General features: G+C 36.2%; 1 protein-coding gene across 1 annotated transcript in view; it reads right to left on the bottom strand.

Moving 5' to 3' along the window:
- LOC124357730 (neural Wiskott-Aldrich syndrome protein-like) overlaps nt 1–19,418 on the bottom strand; it is a 31,614-nt gene extending 12,196 nt beyond the window's left edge. Inside the window, exons 1-6 of the mRNA XM_046809744.1 lie at nt 19,105–19,418; nt 15,092–15,219; nt 11,939–12,166; nt 10,614–10,710; nt 5,510–5,644; nt 2,447–2,631 (exon numbers count right to left, since the gene is read on the bottom strand). Of these exons, the coding sequence (XP_046665700.1) occupies nt 2,447–2,631; nt 5,510–5,644; nt 10,614–10,710; nt 11,939–12,166; nt 15,092–15,190 (744 nt within the window). The 5' untranslated portion in view covers nt 15,191–15,219; nt 19,105–19,418. The remainder of the gene's footprint in view (nt 1–2,446; nt 2,632–5,509; nt 5,645–10,613; nt 10,711–11,938; nt 12,167–15,091; nt 15,220–19,104) is intronic.
- Nucleotides 19,419–21,826: the final 2,408 nt, after the last annotated feature.

Genomic DNA, 21,826 nt, shown 5'->3' with positions numbered 1-21,826 from the left:
CTACTGCACTATAATAGCTAACTATGTGAATACCACGTCTTGTTAACAGTGAGAGTCCACATTTGTATGTAACTGCCTGAGTAATTGATGCTCAAAATATCCCAAAAGTAGTAATACTGTTAGATTGCTACTGCACTCTTAATAGCTAACTATGTGAATACCACGTCTTGTTAACAGTGAGAGTCCACATTTGTATGTAACTGCCTGAGTAATTGATGCTCAAAATATCCCAAAAGTAGTAATACTGTTATATTGCTACTGCACTCTAATAGCTAACTATGTGAATACCACATCTTGTTAATAGTGAGAGTCCACATTTGTATGTAACTGCCTGAGTAATTGATGCTCAAAATATCCCAAAAGTAGTAATACTGTTATATTGCTACTGCACTCTAATAGCTAACTATGTGAATACCACGTCTTGTTAACAGTGAGAGTCCACATTTGTATGTAACTGCCTGAGTAATTGATGCTCAAAATATCCCAAAAGTAGTAATACTGTTATATTGCTACTGCACTCTAATAGCTAACTATGTGAATACCACATCTTGTTAATAGTGAGAGTCCACATTTGTATGTAACTGCCTGAGTAATTGATGCTCAAAATATCCCAAAAGTAGTAATACTGTTATATTGCTACTGCACTCTAATAGCTAACTATGTGAATACCACGTCTTGTTAACAGTGAGAGTCCACATTTGTATGTAACTGCCTGAGTAATTGATGCTCAAAATATCCCAAAAGTAGTAATACTGTTATATTGCTACTGCACTCTAATAGCTAACTATGTGAATACCACATCTTGTTAATAGTGAGAGTCCACATTTGTATGTAACTGCCTGAGTAATTGATGCTCAAAATATCCCAAAAGTAGTAATACTGTTAGATTGCTACTGCACTCTTAATAGCTAACTATGTGAATACCACGTCTTGTTAACAGTGAGAGTCCACATTTGTATGTAACTGCCTGAGTAATTGATGCTCAAAATATCCCAAAAGTAGTAATACTGTTATATTGCTACTGCACTCTAATAGCTAACTATGTGAATACCACATCTTGTTAATAGTGAGAGTCCACATTTGTATGTAACTGCCTGAGTAATTGATGCTCAAAATATCCCAAAAGTAGTAATACTGTTATATTGCTACTGCACTCTAATAGCTAACTATGTGAATACCACGTCTTGTTAACAGTGAGAGTCCACATTTGTATGTAACTGCCTGAGTAATTGATGCTCAAAATATCCCAAAAGTAGTAATACTGTTATATTGCTACTGCACTCTAATAGCTAACTATGTGAATACCACATCTTGTTAATAGTGAGAGTCCACATTTGTATGTAACTGCCTGAGTAATTGATGCTCAAAATATCCCAAAAGTAGTAATACTGTTATATTGCTACTGCACTATAATAGCTAACTATGTGAATACCACGTCTTGTTAATAGTGAGAGTCCACATTTGTATGTAACTGCCTGAGTAATTGATGCTCAAAATATCCCAAAAGTAGTAATACTGTTATATTGCTACTGCACTCTAATAGCTAACTATGAAACCAAAGCATATGATAACTTTTCATATTACACAATCAACATACAGTGTTGTATGATGTGTTTTACAAGTTTTTATCATGGAGTTTAGTTTTTCTTTTTAGATTAGTGTAGCAGGGATTAAAAGAAAAATTAAGGAGGATATATTATTTTTTTTGGGATTTACTCAGTTCCGAGTTAGGTTTTGAACAGTTCTGATAAAAACTATATTTTTCAATAAACCCTCAGAGATTACAGCCTGGCTGAAAACCTGACTCTCAAGAGGTTAATAGTTTTTTATATTATTTATTTATATTATAGTCAATCATGATTATGACGAACTGTCAATCATTCAGAAAAAAACATAGAACATATCTATTCAATCAAAGTGGAGAACGCAAACATATTATACTTGCTGATTAAGGAAACCTAATTTATACATTTGATGTTCGGCAAATTTCTAAGAAAGAGAGTAAACTATAGTTTGGAATAGGATAAACATTATTCTTTAGTATTATCTATTAGTAAATGTTCTTTACTAAACTTTCTGTCTGACCTACTTGTTCTCAGAAACTTGAAAAGCCTTGGCGACAAAGACTAGGCCAAATTAGTATATTTTAGCTGTGAACTTCATTAATCTGCAGGGGAAATGAGAAAACCTTGGAATTAATAGAATTCTTCTAAGTATGGACAAAACTCAGAAAGAAAAGTAATAAAGTATTTTGTTCTGCCTTGTCAGACTTATGTATAAAGCAAGGCAGTTTTTCCACTGTAAAGGACAAATCATAATGCTGTAATCTGACTGAGGCATGATTTCCAAGCATGATAAAAGATGAAGGGACTGCTGAAAGTAGAAGCACGCCGTTGAATTGTGGAAATTTTGTAGGACTAAATTTTGAGAGCTAACAGTATCATACCTTTTGAAAGAACTCTTTCATCTCCGGACACTCCTCGTTGCTCACGCTGGCATCAAAACCTTTGTTGATGTCCCAGCCGACATGAGAGATATGGCGAAAGTTTTTAGGAATACCAATGTCTGCTTTGGTAAATCTTTTATTGTCCTTTTTCTTGTTCTTCTTCGCATCTTTATTATTAGGTGTACCTTTTAACACAAAATTCTTTTAACGTAACAAAAATACAGATTTTACATAAAACGTGTAAAAGATTTTTATGCTATTAAAAGCAAGATTAAATTTTAAATCACAAAGCATAAACCACCTTGCTTTGCTTAATTGTCACTCTCTTGTTTGTTCTCATATAATTTGGCAATTAAAAAAAATGTTTCTGAAATAATGTAATCACAGTAATACAAGGGCTATTCACAAAGTAAGGAATGTTACCGCCTGGCACACCAATGACGTATATATTGGTGTACTCGTTCTTGGCACCTCAGTCAGCGTCCAGCCGTGACAATGTCGGCGCTGCCCGTTTTTTTAATATTCACATTTGAAATGTGTGCTGCAATCGAAAATCCCGTCATTTTTGAAGTACGGTCTGCGATTATTTTTTTGTTGGCAACAACTTAAAACCAATAGACAGACATTCATCGGGAATTGTGTTAAGTGTACGGGAACAACGTAATGATTGAAAGTTCTGGCAGAAAGTTGTGTATTCAGTTTTAAAATAGCAGAACAAACATTCATGATCAAGAGAAGAGTGGATGTCAGAGCTTTGTGAATGACAGTCTGGCTGCCAAAGTTGAAGAAAATGGTTTCACAGAAACTAGACTATCACACATTTTGTGCAAGATGGGTGCCAAGAATGCTTACAGATCACCATAAAAAACAACGAATGGGGCAGTTTTGAAGTTTTTGGAGGCCCATCATAGTCATGGTGATGTATTACTGGATCGAATCATAACAGGAGACGAAACCTAGGTGAAACATGTGAATTGTGAGACAAAATTACAGAGTCCATAAAGTGGGGGTATACAAGTTCCCCTAAAAAAAAACCAAGCAAATCTCTGCAAACTATGTCGGCAAGGAAGATCATGGCATTATTGTTCTGGAACAGGCAAAGTGTTCTTCTTATTGATTTTTTCCGAGCATAGTGCAACAATAAACTCTGAGTGGTACTGCCAAACATTGTAAAACCTTAAGAGAGCTGTCCAAATAAGCGCCAAGGAAAATCGTCATCCAAAATTTTGCTTTTGCATGACAATGCCTAATCTCACATGACAAACCGTACGCAAAAACTCTTCAACTCATTCAATTTGAAAGTTTTTCTTCATCCCCTCTACAATTCTGATATTGCTGAAAGTCAATTGTTCTCGAAAATTAAGACCTGGCTAGCAACACAGCGTTTTGACAATGATGAGGAGATCTAGTTACGCATCACTGAGTGGCTGAGATCACAGGTGGCAGAATTCTATGATACAGGAATTTCAAAGCTTGTTCATCGCCTAAATTGTTATGATAAGTGCCTAAATTTGTGATTATGTAGAAAAATAGTATTTTAGTCCATCTTTCAGGTGTATATAAAAAAATGTTGTTTTAAGTTAAATTTTAATTCCAACACGTTCCTTTCTTTTTGAATAGCCTTCGTATTATCATTTTGGTTGATTGGTTTCAGCATAATAATGCTGCCGATCAGCTATTCTCGATGAATAGTGGCAGCTAACTTGTGGCGATGCACAATCATAAATATATAAAATACCAACGGTGAGCAAAATATAAAAAATAATTACAGTAATTATCTGCCTATAAATTTTCATTAAAAAAAATTACAACAACACATTTCAGTGAGCTGAAAATCCACAATGCATTTGCGTTTGAAGCTTTCATCCATGAATAGACTTACTTGAATATTCGGTTGATTACAGTTTCAGCTTCAATGTAACACTTCTCGTGAAATTGTAGCTTTCCAAGCATACTTTAAGCACTTCTGTTAATTTGATTAATTATTTTTAATGAAATACTTAAAACATTGATATCAGAATCAAGTATTCACAGTTTTGAAAAAAAAGACACGGTTTAGGGTATCGAATATCTGAATAGGCCCACCCTAGTCACATCAAAATGTGTGTGATTGATTTTATGATAAATGTGATCAATTTCAAATTGCATGTGATTTGTTCTATATTCATTTTACAACTGTTAACCCATTGCGGATCGTATTGTTTTGGCGTGCGGGCACCAGCGGGCACGAATTAGTTTACGGTCAGCGGCCGCACGAACAGCAATGGTGCGCCACAGTATCGCTCGCTATCTTATACTAGAAAATTCAACTGTGAAGGTATTTGTTCAGATGGAACATGGGCCTGCTGGGGTATCCGTGATGTAGGAACGATAACACGCGAGCAAGGTTCCGGGGTGGCAGGGATGATGTCTGAATAAAGCGGCTCGGGCAAAGCGATTACAACATACGGGCCATTGTCTAGACTAAACGCCAACATGTACGTCTGTGTCTTTTCGTTGTATCATTAACCTCAAAAGTATTATAATAACAACTGAGGAAAACACCCAATCAGAAGCGCTAAAAAGCAGAGAGTAAACTCATATGAATGATTTTTCAACTTCGACATACAACTGCGATCTGTAGGATATTTATAAAACTTTTGAAAACTCTAAATGTAGACCGTTGTTAAATACTCTTAGTTGACAAGTGAAGACGATCGCCCGATCTATCAGACATTAAAAGAACTATTTGGAGGGAAATTTAAAAACAGACCGCTTTTGCGACCTGAGCTCATCATCGCTCACTTCAAAACACACCAGCGGGAACGGGCAGTTAGGCCCTGCCGCTGTGTGACGAGCCCAGCTCGTCAAATCTGCAATGGGTTAAAAGAACCCTTACATTCTTCATATAACGTAAGTAAACATTGCAATAATGTGCTAACACTGTACGAGTAACACTCACCTTCTGAAGAATGTAAGCGAAGGTTGGACACAGAGTATTTGTTGCCTGATGAAACTACTCCGTTACTACTAGTGTAAGTAAACATTGCAATAATGTGCTAACACTGTACGAGTAACACTCACCTTCTGAAGAATGTAAGTGAAGGTTGGACACAGAGTATTTGTTGCCTGATGAAACTACTCCATTACTACTAGTGTAAGTTGGTGGTTTTGAGTACTGTTGCTCTCTTGCATGATATGAGTTCCGAAGTCTTTTTTCTGCAAAGAAAATTCCATTGTATGCATTTTTAAACTATTTGCATTATATGTATAAGGCATTCCCAAAACACTAAACTTGTATGAAACATTTTATGGTAAATGTGACGATTAGTAAATAGCTTGTAATGATCAAAGCAGTTTGCACCAAATCTATGATCTGATATACCATTATGCTTGTCCAAAACAACAAGTTGGCATTTAAGACAATGCTGCTCCAAGTAACAACAGTAATTAAATTAATTAATGTACCTTTATCCAACTGGAAAAATCAACTGTAAAATTATACAATCAGTAAATTAAATTAACAAACAAGGAAATGCACGATAAACCAGGCCACCTGGCCCACTGATTGTTGCAGTGTAACAAGTGAAGATAGAAACTCTGTTTCAACTGTATCACTCTCTATTTTGTGGCTAAAGAATTCAATCAAATTATTTTGAAACTCCCAAAAAACCTACAAGGGGTATTCGGAGGGTAGGGTGGGGGATTATTTTAAGGAAATTTACATTTTTAAATTAAAAACTTTTTGTATTTAAATTTTGGCCTTATCTCAAGTGGGTTCACACTGAACATGAGAGAAGGTGGAGAGTCATCCGCACCGGGTGCCGGTCACTGTGTTGTATGTGCTCGCAGCGCACTAGGTTTCGGCACAAACACTCGCGAATTACACGTATATAGTACATGAATGACACGGATATATTACATATTAGTTTGAAAAATATACAACATAAAAAACAGTTAACACTCCCCCCTCCCCGAGAATAAATTAGAAAAAAAACTATATATATCCTCACCCACCGCCAAAGACTAAAAACTACTTATTTGTCCTCGTGATACTTATCAAAGCAACTGAGTTCACACAGACCTGGTTCGTCAGGGCAGACTGCACAATAGTACACTGTTTCCTTACACTTGCCTTCTTGGTAGCAAACGTGGCACCTCCGGGTAACTGACTTGCCGTTTCCTTTGCGCTTCGTTTGTTTGGAGAGACGATGCATGCTGTTGCACATCGGTGTGATGAGCAGTGGGGCTTCCTTTGGAGGGAGCAGGTCTTCAAGAACACGAACTCGGAAGTCATACAGGGACAGTCTATCTGAGTTGTACATGTTGTACAGGTAAAAAGAATTTACTACAATAACCTGGAGAAAGTGCACAAAACTTTTCTTGTGCCATCGCAGGGTCTTGTGCCCACAGGGGTAATAAGATACCATTTGGTCCAAGCGATCAGTCCCCTTCATGTAAGAGTTGTAGTACATGATTGGTTTTGGCAGCGTTCGTTTTTGGTTTCTCCTGTTGGTGGTTTGGACCATCTCGTCATATTGTGTGGAGATGTAGGTCACCGTCATATCCCTCCATTTTCCAATCATGACACTTTGGGCATAGTTCGCTATCATTTCACCTTTGTCCAATGCCTTTGCCTTCACTGCTGGAGGTGTATGGAGTCTGTCGATGTGTAGGGTGCTGGTAGTGTAGGTTGAGTGACGTAGAAGTTTGGATGATAATACAAAACTATCATAAAAACTATCTATGAACAGGGAATGCCCTTTCCCCAGGAAGTCACTCATCAGCTTCATGACGACTTTGACGGTATGACCTTCAAGCAGCATGAGTCTCTCGGGTTCATTCAGGGAATAAATTTTGATTCCAATTTTGTGGCGCTTGCCCTTTACGTACTGGCGGAAGACCAGTCTGCCACGACACAGTACCATCTCTTCGTCGATTGTCAGGTCACGGTCGGGATAATAGATCTGTCGCATCTTATTGTTGAAATAATCAACAATATTTTGAATTTTAAAAGACCGGTCGTTAGCAGGTTTGGGGTGATCAGGGGTATCAACTCTTGAATAATTCAGGCATCTAAAAATGCCAAGAAATCGATCTTGAGAAATGTACTCCTTGAACATAGGAAAGTTCAACAACCGATGAGTTTTCCAATAGTCTTTTAATCGATTCAGTCTGACGTTACCAGTCAACAGTAGAAGGCCTAAGAATGTTCTTAGTTCGGCCATCACTAAGTCCTTCCATTTGGTTATGCAAGATGCAGGAGAAGTGGTGGGGCCACAAAATAGTTCCAGGGCATACAGGTTGGTTTGTCTAGTGATATTCTCTAAAAACACTGTGTCAAGAAGGAGATTGAACCAGTCAATTGGTTTATTGTCACCTGGAATGGGAACGAGCAAGCCAGGTTGACCAGTGAACGGCAGGTCACGTAAACCAGCCATGTCGCTGGCCGTGCCGGCCCACTGGGGGTGGGGGACGCCGCCTTCACCGTCTCTAGAACTGTTTGAACTTGACTCATTGTCTTCATCAGATGAAAAATTATCGTCAATAACATTATCGTCTTCCTCCATTATGAGTACAAACACTTACACAGTCAACAGACACTATAATCCACTCACACAATATCACAAAGCATACACAAGAAACGAAAATGGCGAACCGGCGACGAATTGTACAAACTGACTCACAGAAACAGGCACACCTCGCTGAGTGTTACAGCCTTCCCAGGCAACTGCTCAACTCACACTGAGGTAACATGAAAGCAGCTGCCGTATGCCGAGCTTGCCCGTACACCTCTCGGCGCGCCACGCTCATCACCCGCAGTGAATGTGTTAAGTAGATCGGTATCGTCTCAGGTTGTGGGTCTAATTACGGGAAATAGTTGTTTTTGGGAGTTTGTAGAACTACTGACTATGAACTGGCTGGCTGGGCATACTTCCGGGTAAGCAAAACACCCTTGAGGCTTAAGTGCATGCTTTAGGCCAACCCTTAGAAGAGAAAAAATTAAGAAAAGAAGAACACATTTTTAATGTAATAAATTGCTTCAATGGATGTTTTGATTTAAAAAGTTTTATTTCATTTTCATACATGCTTCATTCAAATTAACCACCTTCAATTTTATTTTAAATGTGCTTTTTGTTTAAACTCTCAGTCCTAATTGATATTAAATTTATTTTCTAGTTAAAAGTATTTGGTTTAACCGGAATAGCAAGGTTAGGATTATACAGACTCTATGTACTGAACAATAGTGGCTGGAAACATAAATTCTGAACAAACTTCTGTTTTACCTGAAGAAAACTTACAGATTACATTTCCATTAAATAAGTTTTCAGAGTCATAATATTAAAGGTTATTTTTGACGATGGAAGGATTGTGAAGGAAACAGGATTTTTCCGGACATTTGCCATCGTTCAGTGAAACAAGAAAACAGTAACACTACGTTTCGAGATCTGCAATCTGATCTCTTCTTCAGGTAAAGAACTAACCTAATACATAATTACAAACTAAGTTAAAATAAACAAATCTTACTAAAGCGTTGTGGCACGCCTAAGTCAGGAATCACAACCTACAAGTTGTTGTCAACTTCACTAACACTAAAGACATGCACTTAATACAAAACTATACAAAACACTAATCATTAAAAGTAAACTACGGAATACAGGTCACAATGCGTCTTCACTCGTCTACTGACCACCTACGACTGACCAGAGGGACTAGCCAATGGCAATCGTGACGGCTGGCTAAAACAAGATGGCGGACATACAAGGGAAGGGGAACAGGAATGGGCCCTTTCGTTATTATTGGTTCATGCGAGATGAACTTCTTAAAACCATAGTGTGACTCCGCATTGGTTTATTACAAATATCCGATCCGTTTGATACTTTTGGTTTTCTCTTTAGTTCATTTTTTAGAATTGGCAACCAAAGCGGCCTAATCTCGACTGATGGTTGACTGATTGGTTGGTCTGCCAATTTAATGTATGTTGCCTCAATTAATTTCCTTTTGAAGAAATGTGGTTCCCGATGTATTATGTGGGCTTCATCCCAATTCATATGATGGTCTTCGGACCAACAATGGTGTGCAATTTTTGACTTTTCTGTGAAACCCTTTCTCGTGTTTTCTTTGTGTTCTTTTATCCTTGCGTTTAGTGGTCTTTTTGTCTCGCCTATGTATTCCCTATTGCAGCTACATTTTATACTGTAAACACAGTTTTTGGAATCCTGTGTGCCATTTTTTGGTTTTGTTTTTACGAGACTTTGTCTAAGAGTGTTGTGTGTTTTAAACGCGGTTCTAATGTTGTACTTTCTACCTACTCTTCTAATTTTCTCCGATAATCCCGGCACATAAGGGATTGACATAAACGCAAATTTTTTCAAAAATCTGTTTTTCTGACTCAGGAATGATTCTTCTGGTTCGTTTGCACTTATTAATTACTAATTGAGGGTATCCATTGCTTCTGAGATCCGATTCAATTTTCTTAAATTCTTCTTTTAGTCCATCTTTATCTGAGCACAAGCTCTTTGCTCTATCAAACAACGAGTAGGCTACTCCTTCTTTGACAGATTTTTGATGGTTGGATTTGGTTGCCAATTCTAAAAAATGAACTAAAGAGAAAACCAAAAGTATCAAACGGATCGGATATTTGTAATAAACCAATGCGGAGTCACAATATGGTTTTAAGAAGTTCATCTCGCATGAACCAATAATAACGAAAGGGCCCATTCCTGTTCCCCTTCCCTTGTATGTCCGCCATCTTGTTTTAGCCAGCCGTCACGATTGCCATTGGCTAGTCCCTCTGGTCAGTCGTAGGTGGTCAGTAGACGAGTGAAGACGCATTGTGACCTGTATTCCGTAGTTTACTTTTAATGATTAGTGTTTTGTATAGTTTTGTATTAAGTGCATGTCTTTAGTGTTAGTGAAGTTGACAACAACTTGTAGGTTGTGATTCCTGACTTAGGCGTGCCACAACGCTTTAGTAAGATTTGTTTATTTTAACTTAGTTTGTAATTATGTATTAGGTTAGTTCTTTACCTGAAGAAGAGATCAGATTGCAGATCTCGAAACGTAGTGTTACTGTTTTCTTGTTTCACTGAACGATGGCAAATGTCCGGAAAAATCCTGTTTCCTTCTCATAATATTAATTGACCGACGTAGTAAAATTATAATACTTTAAGAGAATCAAGCTCACCCCTTCTTTGCTTTTTGGTTTCCAGTTTGTTCAGAAGGATAGTCCTGAACCAACTCGCCTCCTCTTCATTTGCAAAGTTGAATGCAACAATGCAGTCCTAAAAGTAAAGCAACATCTTATAGAGTTGAGTACTAAAAACAGAATTTTGAAGCAGTCCATACAAAATAACACACTTTGTGTTAAACACAATTCAGAAATAAAAATAATTTTGATGACATAAAAAGCACCAAGACTGCATGTAAATGCTCCGTGAACACCACCCATTTTGTCCAACCGAAAACTGTACAATAAGTGTATAATTCAAATTTGTTACTTTTTAACGTTGATTCATATTTGAACATTTGTATCAGTGTTTATGTAATAAAATCGTAGTTGAGGATGTAAATAATGGCATTTAGAGAGTAACCTCAGAGCATATTATTTGTTTCTGAAATACAATTTTGAACCAAATGAATTGGTTTCTTACACTTAATTATTTTTGTTTCCATCCTAGACATGCTCAAACTATATTAAAAAAACATAAAACAACATAAAAATGTAAACAAATATTTATATATTTTTAAATTTATGCCTAATAGTATTTTTTTACAATGAATTACGTTTATTTATAAAGATATATATGACAAAAACCATAAAGTATTATGATTTATATATATATATATAGATGTAGGTAGGTACATTTGTGCAGGTATTTGCGATAAATTTACCCACAAACACCTGATTTTTTAACGTTTTGATGTACCCTGTACACAAGCGGCAAGATAGGTTCAAACCTTTTTCATCAAAATAATCAGTGAAGAAATACCTTTAAAATAAGGTATAACTCAACATACCTTTACATTTGAAAATTTTCCAAAAACCACCCCTACCCCCCAAAACTACCCTTTTGGGGAGTTTTAGAGATTTCAAAATAATTTCTTAAATTCCTTGGGGTGGAAATAGGAGGGTTTAAGTTGTTATGAATAATCTACTTCGTTTGGTTTGGCCGCTATAAGTACTGTACGGGTGGTCTGGTCCCTGTATATAAATACATACAATACACAAATATTACCTAAGTTATAACTTTTTCAAAATGTCTGCAAAACAGCTTAAAGTCAACATAAAAGTTATTTTAATTGCAATCTTTTTAAAATAATTTTTAATCTTCATGTCCCTTCTTTTTTTGATGCAATAAATATTTTTGGTACTGTCAAAAAGTAACCTTACAGATTTTGCCCTCAGGGGCTAAGCCAATGATATTTAGATTCCTGTATAGAACAATTTCTACTTTAAATAATATTTCTTGTTATTGTTATTCTTTCTATTACCACATAACTCAGAAATACCTGCGCTTCAAAGGTATGTAGGAAGGGTCTTGGTGCATTATACTGCATACTGTTGTACACTTCATGTTCCCACACCAGACAACGTCTGTCAGGACAGTATAGTCTGAAGTAATACGATCTCTTCTGATGATCCTTGACCAAGCAAAGTACACCAGCGTCGAGTTTCGTCCAGTCACAGTGTTCTGGGGCACTTGTTACGAATACCTGAACAACTGTGGTTGCAAGGGACTGAAACAGTTACACAACACACACTAAAAAACTGCTTTTATATGGCTATACAATGTTGTCTGTACAGTGTAAAAATTGTAAATGAAATATAGCTTACAATTTTTCTAAACTATGGAAAACTTTGCTAGTGCCGATAGAGCCACCTACAACACTCTGCTGTAACAGTCCGAATGTATTACAAAATGCTAAATCACCTGATATATAATCTAAATAATTTATTTTTTCTCACTTTATGTACAGGTGTAAGATCAAACAGCAATAATTTTTGTTAAATGGATTCTATTTTGTATATTTGCTTACAAATTACACTTTAGATATATTACTGTTAATGGATTTAGAATTTGAGTCACCAAGAGTCAGTAAATAAGATTCTTCTTCTTCTATGGGGCGGTCTATTGCCATGCACATAAGCCTCAAGGGCCTTTTGCGCACCCCAAAAGCACCCCGTGAGGCCAACAGTCTACGGTTTCAGCAGTTCTACAAACAGCAGAAAACAACTGATCAGGTCCTCCTGGGGAAATTCACCAACCTTGTCCAAACTAGCAAAGATGGCGTACCGCTCCCTTATTATTGTAGGGCAGTCAAAGAGCAGGTGTTCAGCAGTTTCATCCTGCTCGTCACACATTCTACAGAGCGGATCTTCCTGAAGGATACCGACTCTGTGAAGATGCTTCCTCAGGTGATCATGTCCCGTGATCAGACCTATAACCCGAGAAGACACAGATTTACTTAGAGAAGGTCAGACTCCACTCTAGAGGAAGGCGACTGTAGTACCATTCTGCTCATTTTCTGACCCAGATGCAGCCTCCACCTTCTCTCATGCTGTGTGACCCTATTCTGAGACAGACCCAAAGGATTCACACCTAAATGCCAAAAGACGACTGAGGTCCCATCATAATGAATTCTAAGCCCAAGTTAGCCAGGACATCAGCTCTTTCGTTCCCAGAGATCCCCTCATGACCAAGAACCCAAAAAACAGTAAAATTGTTGATACTGACAAGGGAAGGAACAACTTGATAGCAATCCCAGACAAGTTTGGAGCTGATTACACAAGAGTCCAACGCCTTCAATGCTGCCTGGCAATCTGTGAAAATGCTAATCATCTTACTCCTATACTGCAGACGAAGATTCTTACAAGCATACTCCATAATGGCTGTGACTTCTGCCTGAAAGACTGTGGAATAAAGACCCATAGAGACTACCAGCTCCCTAGATGATCTCCCCCACAATTCCAGCACCTGTGCCACTTTTGGTTTTAGAGCTGTCTGTAAACCATTCAAGCTCCGCTGGTGGAAGAGGTTTCTTTCCCTCAGACCAAGCCTCCCTAGAAGGTATGATAATCCTGAAGGATTTGTCGAAGGAAAATCTTTGTGGTATCTGATCCGATATCACATGCAGAGCATTTCCCTGAATCAGAATGCTAATTCTGCAGTGCCCCCTGCTACAGCCCGAGGCCGACCAAAGTAAGATTACCAAAAGCTAGTTGGGTCTTAGTGTTATTCAGTAGGAAGGTTTATCGTAAAAAATTGCAAAAACTATTCTCAGCACCTTACATTACACAAATTACATACTTATTTGGTCAAATTACGAAAAGTAATTTGACCAATACATTTTATGTAATATTTGTAGAATATATATATAATGTCTGATTTCTTTCTTTACTGTCATTTCTTATACAATATTTAACCTTTTTAAAGCCATCAGGAGTTATTTTGGAGTTAGTCCAATTGCATTTTGAGAATTTTTTACTCTTTGATGTTGTGTGTTGATTTGATGTTGCTTTTTTCTTGTCATTTTAAATGAGTCTATAACCGCTTGTTGTTATTTATTTGTTTTTTTGTTAGTTTATTTATAAATATTTTATTAATTGTTGAATTTTAGTTTTGTTGATTAATTCCATTGTTTTACATGTTTTAATCGAAGTAATTTATATTAACTAATTGATGGCGTTATTTTAACAACTATTTTCACACCTTAACATACAAAAATTATCAAATTATAAACAAATTTGAATTTAAAATGTAATAGTTTATCTGTAATTTATACTATATCTATATTTATAAGTATATCTAGACTTGGCGTTGTGCTGCAATACTGACGTTGTTAATACTTGTAAAAAGTCTTAAAACAATAAATTGATTGATTGATTGAACTTGAGTTTACTTTTCACCAAGATAATGGAACAGCTTTGTGTCTTCTGTTGTCTCCCTGTAATTGTTGTCTAACTGTTAATGTTCAATGTTCAGTTTGCCCATTTTTCTTTGTTGACAAACACCATCATCCTTAAGTGCTGTATTTTGCTGTAAACTTAGATTTTTAATATTGTGTAATGTTCACAATGTAAATAGTGTTTTATGCCAGAAAACATTGCAGATCACAGCAGTGAAGTAGATTGCTATGCATTTTCTTTAACTTTTGGTTAAAGTTCACTCCATGTTGTGATTTATTTATTTTATATTAGATTATAATAGATTCCTAATTCTATCATATGACATATCTAGGGAGGAGTGTCCAGAATTCATGTTTAAAGATGTTAGTGTCAATGTAACTCATATTCTTGTAAGTGAATGTTATAAAGCTCACAATAACAATTATAATTGTGTTAAAATTTTACAATGTCTGTATTCAATTGGTGTTAATTTTCTGTATTTATATGAGGTTGAGTAATAGAGAGGGTTTGACAGCCATAACTCCACCTCTTTAATAAAGGCATTTTTCATATCAGATTATATTGCAACTACAATAAAATAATAGGTGTATTAGGAACCTGATAAGGTTCAGAAAATAAGTTAATGTAACAGAAAATCACCAAGACAATTATCCTTCTTTAAATTAATATATATGTGTAGGACTAAGTATTAATTATATCTAAACTAAATATTGAAAGACAAATTTCTAGACTGTTATTACTATGAAATTGCTCACTTCGCATCGTGCTCCAAAAAGACTAAATATACACTCGTTCTCCTCTCTTGATAGCAGATTAGATAAACGTTGTTCTCGGGTTGCCGCTCCTGGTTTCATTATGGAAGATTTCTATAGCAGAAAAATACCTGTAACCAACAACAATTTTACATTTTATTACATTTTAAGAGTTCTGGGTAATGGTATAGAATCACATTGTCATCTTTAATATGTTTATACAGAGGTATGTTACTTGGACAGTACTATAAAGTTAACAAAGTTACTTAAATTCATTGAAAAGAAAAGAATTATTGAACATGTTACATTATGTCATCTTCAGCAGTGCAAACCTGTCATCTGTTTGAGATCTCACTTCCACATTATAAGTGTGAATGAAATTTTATTGAAACAAAAGTGTAACATATACCAGTTATTCTAGGAAGGTTCACTTCTGGCTAGTTTATACCTTTTACCTGAACCTACACTCTGTACAGCAAGAACCGATGTGCCACTTAAATCTGGACAACCCTGGGGATGTCCCGGAGCTGCACATCACTAACCACACATATTGAGATATGGTGTCCAAGGATAGGTCGATAGTCTAGTCTACTGTGGGGGATGACTGATGGAGCTGGTGAGGAACTCTAAGAGTTAAAAGCTGTTGCTAGCCTATACATAATGGTGTGCCAACCCTGCCCGCTTTTAACTGAAGAGGTTGGTACAGAGCTGGCCTCCCATTTTTCCAAGGAGACATGACTGAAATTAATGTATGCACGCGAGCACATGCGCACACACATGCGCGCCGTTGTATGTATATTTTTTTATTGCCGTAACAAGGCAAACTCAACTTTGATACTAGAAATATCTAAAACCCTGAAGTATGGTACAGACAGGATGTAGATGCTTTCTGACCGAAGAAAGTTTCCAAAACCTGCAAATGTATATATTAGGTTGATCGGGGCAACAAGACAAACTCAGATGTGGCACTGAAAATATGTCAACAATAAGAAAATTTAAACTGCCAGAATAGACAACTTTGACTACAGCAAGTTTCCAAGTCTATGTCCCTACTTTTTAATGATCATTCAGCAGAAAATTGTGTGTGAAGCCAAGGGTATCTGCTAGTGTATATATAAATACATACACATTTATCTCTTACCTTTTTCTTTAGTTTCTTTAGATCAATTGAAATTATATTTTTGAAAAGCGTTCAACAAACTTGTTAAACTACAAAAAAAGAGCTATGTTATATATAAATCTATAGTTTAGAACTTCCTGAATACATTGGTATAAATATCATCCACATATCTTGCCAATAAATAGTACTTATAATCAAAAACCCTGAAGCACATCTGAAATGTGCATCACACACTGACCAGGATTAAACAAAAACATATAGACTTGTAACAGAAACCATGAAAGTATTTATAAAGAGCTGCTCTTTTCACTAATGCAAGTTTCAATCTTGCAAAGCGAAACTTTCCTCTGGTAGCCTATGTGGCTGCAGTACAGTAAGTGGCTAATACCACAATCACATCAGCATACCAAATTACCGATTAGAAATACCTTAACTAACAAATAGCTTTACCACAACATTCTAACTATAGTTAATTACAATTAATTATTGCCAGCTCTTTCAAATGAATAGAATAACAATATTGTTCAAAATTAATTCAAACAAAATAAAATCACTGCATCAGGTGATAAAGCAACTATATATGAGTTGCTGGGCAATTCCAGAGTTAAAAATAATTTAGCTTTTTAGCAACAATTCCCAAAGCTATCATTTTTACCCCCAACATCTGTAATGTTTGAGGAAATCTGGCGATATGCCAACCCTAAGTAGATTGATTAATGTGCTAAAAGACTATGAAGAGTAAAAATTATTTATTTAGGTCTTTTCAAAAGACTTTTCGGGTAAAGTACGATAAGCGGGCCCGGTTTTTTACATTGATATTGACAAACAACATTACTTAATTATAACTATTAATATAACCAAATACCGATTTTTGAACAATAACTAACTTGTATAAATTTTAAAAACTATTTCATAGCCTACAGTAAATGTATTGTCTTTTATAGACAATAGCACAGTCAAAAGCTCTTGGAGGAAGTTTAAAAAGTGGGATATCAGCTGACCTGCTTGCAGATCTTCTCTGTGAGTGTTTGTATAGAATAGAAATAGTTTTCTACAGAGGACGCTGAAAACGGTATTGGAGGAAACATATAAATATTTACGCGTATTTCATATTTTCTGTTATAAATGTGAGTTAAGTTATGTGGTTATCGTTTCATTATTATGTAACTTATGAGATTGTCACTATGTGAATTAGGTAAATATTAAGATCAGCAACTACCGCTCCAATCGCCGTAATTTTTTGCATACTAACACAGGTTAACGTAATTTCACCAAAAAAATAGTCCCGATTATCACTAACATATAAAAACCAGTTTTTCGGCAGTACAATGTTGGCAATACAAAACACATAAATAACAAGGTTTTCGACTATCAAACTAAAAACAATGGCCGACCATAGCCGTTTTGATGAGTTGACAGTAGTCACGTGACAAACAGGAAAGTTTCCGATTGGCCGGGCGGATCACGTGACCTATAGGACGGCTTCGATTGACCGCGAGACATAAACAAACAAACCCACATGGACAAGGAATAATTAGTGAAGTTATTGACATGGCGTGCGATGGTTCTTGTCACACGCTAAAAAGACCCTAGCTTGCCTATTCAAAACTCAGATCACGCGATGCTTGCCCGCTGCGCAGCGCTTTGCGCTGCTTGCTCTTTTAGAAAAAAAAATTAACCCGAGCTTGCAAAGTCCAAGCCCAGATCACGCCATGACTGCTTACACACACAAAACTCAGACAGAACTAACGCAGGTTTCATTATAGGCAAAAGATAAGCAGCGCGCGTTTATCACTGATAAGATAAGACGAGTTTATACTAGAAGTAGTACCTGGACTACTGCCCTACGAAATAATAACACAAAAAAAAAACGAATAAATGCACTGTCAGTCAGGTTTTTTTTAATTTTATTTTTTTCAAATTTTTGGGGGGGGGGGAGTACACGACTACGGCGATAATTGGGACTATTTTTTGTTGTTGAAATTACGTTAACCTGTGTTAGTATGCAAAAAATTACGGCGATCGGAGCGGTAGTCGCTGATCTTAAGATTTACCGTGAATTAGTATATTAATTTCAAACATGATTGTTATTATGACTATTGTTCACATGATTGATAGGCTGGTATGCGATACACGAATATTAAGAATCAATGATTATAGTAATCAATATAAAAACCGGGTTTGCTTATTGTACTCTACCCGACTTTTCTGACAGATGGCTTGACCAAATAAAAAACTTTTACACAGGACATTTTGATACTTTGTAGCCCTAGAGCCCTAGTTAACAAAATGTCCTATGCTTCACGACAGTGTTGATAAAACACAAATTAAAACTAAGTGCCAGTTTAACTTATGACTTTGTTACAATGAAGGCACAAACAAGTGGGTGTGGTTAGGCTTCAACTGCAATCATGGTCTTTTATGAGAGTTCCTAGTATATTTCTGTTGTGTGTATATATATAATTCAGTCCATTACAATATTCTTGGATTGATATCATTGACAAATTCAAACATTAAACACAACATATTTGAACTACTCTAACCTTATTTAGAGTATTTATCTATCTCTAACTAAATATCAACATTGTTGACACATATTCAAAAATTAATACTTTATTGTATTGTTATTATGATTTAACATTGTTAATTCTGTCAATGATACAGGGGGAGGCTCTATTTCACTTACAACATAAATACTAGGAAATTATCAAACAGTTTAGGGTTAAGAGGCCTATCTTGCATAGTAAAAAATATGTTTCGTCCAGATTTACATGATATTAACATTTGTCACTATATCTGAACCATTCTACATTAAACCTGACATGAATACAACCCATCAAGGCTATATTTTATACAAAACCCAGTTGTAATTAAGTATTATTTTAATAGAACTAACCTTAATCTTGTAATTGGTTTGAAGACTTATTAAAGGCGTTGAAAGTCTACTGGCAGCTACAATCAAATCATAATTTTGCAATCAAACAATAAATAGGATTGATAATTTTATCTGATTAACTAACACCAATTCATAGATAAGTTAAGACACTTAATCAAAAGTTTACGAGTACATTTCCAGCTACTTTCTATTTTCACGCACTGTCGCGACTTATAAACTTGTAAATTTCTTTGCTGACTCGCTGTCTATTGAATCTTATCCTCTTTGTCTGTCATTCGTCAGTCGTACTCGTGTGTAGTATTGTGATTGCAAGTGCTGCTGCTGATTCAGAGTATCTTACACCCTCTCACTCTCTGCTATTCTCTCAGGCTCATTCGCTCTCTTCCTCTTTCTTCCAGTCTCGCCCAAATCTACGTCTTTGTCAAAATTAGTCTGCTATTTTTTCTGTACTGTTTTTATCGTACATGATATAGATTATACAAATCTTAGTTGTTACCTACACATCTAGTAAATTAGATTAAATAAATAATAAATAAATAGGTATTCTTTATTGAACATATTCTTAGAGAACAGTACAATCGTCAGATTTTATTTTGTTACAGCAGGTTAGAAAGTTCTGTTTGAAAATTCATTTATTGTGTAGAATGGATGGTCTTGAAGCCGGAGTTTTAGTTTGTGTCCAAACTGCAGTCGGTCTCTCCTCTTCAGTTCTAGTGGGAGGGCGTTCCACAGCTTTGCTCCGACATACGTTGGCTTCTTCTCCGTGGACGCTAGGCGGTGAGCTGGAAGATGGTAGTTTGCAGCATGCCGAGTGTTGTAGTCATGTTGCTGTGCTCCAGTCATCACTTCATCGGGTGATTTCAGATGTACGTAGGTCACAGCTTCCAGGATGTATAGGTTAACCACAGTGAGAATCTTCAGTTCTTGAAAGGTTTGCCTGCATGATTCTCTTGTGCGTAGGCTTGCAAGGATCCGAATTGCTCTCTTTTGGTGTATTAGGACCCGTTGCAGGTTGCCTAGTGTGGTACCTCCCCAGACTGCTATACCGTATCGAAGATTTGATTCGTAGAGAGCATAGTATGCAGTTTTAGCTGTTCCTAGGTCGCTGATATGTTTCATCCTGCGGATCACTTACAGTCCTGCGCTAAGCCTTTTACAGAGGTTGTCAATGTGGTGTGTCCATTTCAGAGAGTCATCTATTGTCACCCCGAGATACTTTGAAGTGCTGATTTCCTCCAGTTCAGGCAGTCCTCCTACAGTATCTTTGTGTATTATTTATTGTTTCGTTGTCTAAACTATACATTTTGAGGCTAGTGATGTCGTGTTGTAACTTCATTAATAATGCATAATTATCCAATCTTTCTAAATACTACTAATTAAAACTACCGGCGTTAATTTTGACCCATATTAAACAATTTATGCTTACTTATGTCTTTCTTATTTATTTATTTTTGGGCGAACAATGTCTTATTTTACCACCAAACGCATGCAAAAACGCCAAATTTGTGACAAAATATGATTTTTAAATAAAAAAGCATAAGTAAATATAACGCGAACCAAGACAACTTACTTCAACTAAATCATCTCATGTACAATAGTCTCAGACTGGAGTATTGAATACGTCCGACTAATAGTGCCCCCACAAGGGAAGGGTCATGTGTTTCTGCAGGAAGCAGAGAAGGAAAAGAATACGCGTTTACATAGTCAACGATAGGCAGATTGTGCTATTTTAATGTGAAATTGCCCTAGCTATTTGTTATGTCCTCCAAGGTATGTGGACTATTACGAAATGTGGTCATGAAGACTAATGCGTTTAATTCTTGCCAGATCGTCCAACGTGATCTAATGTCGTAAAAGTACCGATCGGAAATGTCCCTGGCCATCAGTGTGGACTTCGATGGGGTCTTCGGCGCCACGCTGGTGAAAAACATTCCTCTATATAGTAACAAAATTTGAGCTGAGATAACGTGAGAGCTCGTAAATGTTATCTTTAACTATAGCACTAGTTCAAAAGTCAATTTTAAAATAATTACTAGTAATATATTTATGATAACCATATCTAAACCTATTTATATCGCCTCATAACAAGAAGTAACTTAGATAAGAACAGAGTGGCGTACTTTTCGCCCACATTCCTTCCTTTCGGGAGGCAGAAAAACAGCGATCGTCACAATAACATGTAATTTTCATGGTGAGTCAAATAAAGTATGTTCTTTTTAGCAATGCAGTTTTTATATGTCCGGTAAGAGACACTGTTCCAAAAATTGTGGCCTTTGTAATACCAATAATACCAAAGTACCGTTTTTAATATTTATGTTAGTTACCGTACAGAAATTTTTAAAATCGGCCAAAATCTGCCATTTAGCAGAAATTTTGTAGTTGTAAAGTAAAAATCCAAATAACAATAAATTATTATAAATTCTTAAAATGTGTATATTACAAATGAAAATGCATGTGTACATATGAATTAACTTAATAGACTATAATTTTCCTTTAAATATTTGATCTTCGTCACCAGTGAACAGAGGCATGCTATTAGCTAATAACTTTGCATAGAAGTGTTGTTTCATCTGGAACAAATGAGCGAGCCTTCTCAATATTTACAATCTTGTTTATTTTTAGCGGTCCTTCTATTCCTGATGTAAAAGCTGTTGAACGCTTTTATTGAACCATGGTTGAATGGAACAGCCTGAAGGAGGCTCATAACATTTTGGCCACCAAG

This window comes from Homalodisca vitripennis, chromosome 1 (assembly GCF_021130785.1).
Source record: "Homalodisca vitripennis isolate AUS2020 chromosome 1, UT_GWSS_2.1, whole genome shotgun sequence".
Lineage (NCBI taxonomy): Eukaryota > Metazoa > Arthropoda > Insecta > Hemiptera > Cicadellidae > Homalodisca > Homalodisca vitripennis.
Note: the sequence above shows the minus strand (reverse complement) of the source record. Positions and strands in the feature narration are given on the sequence as shown.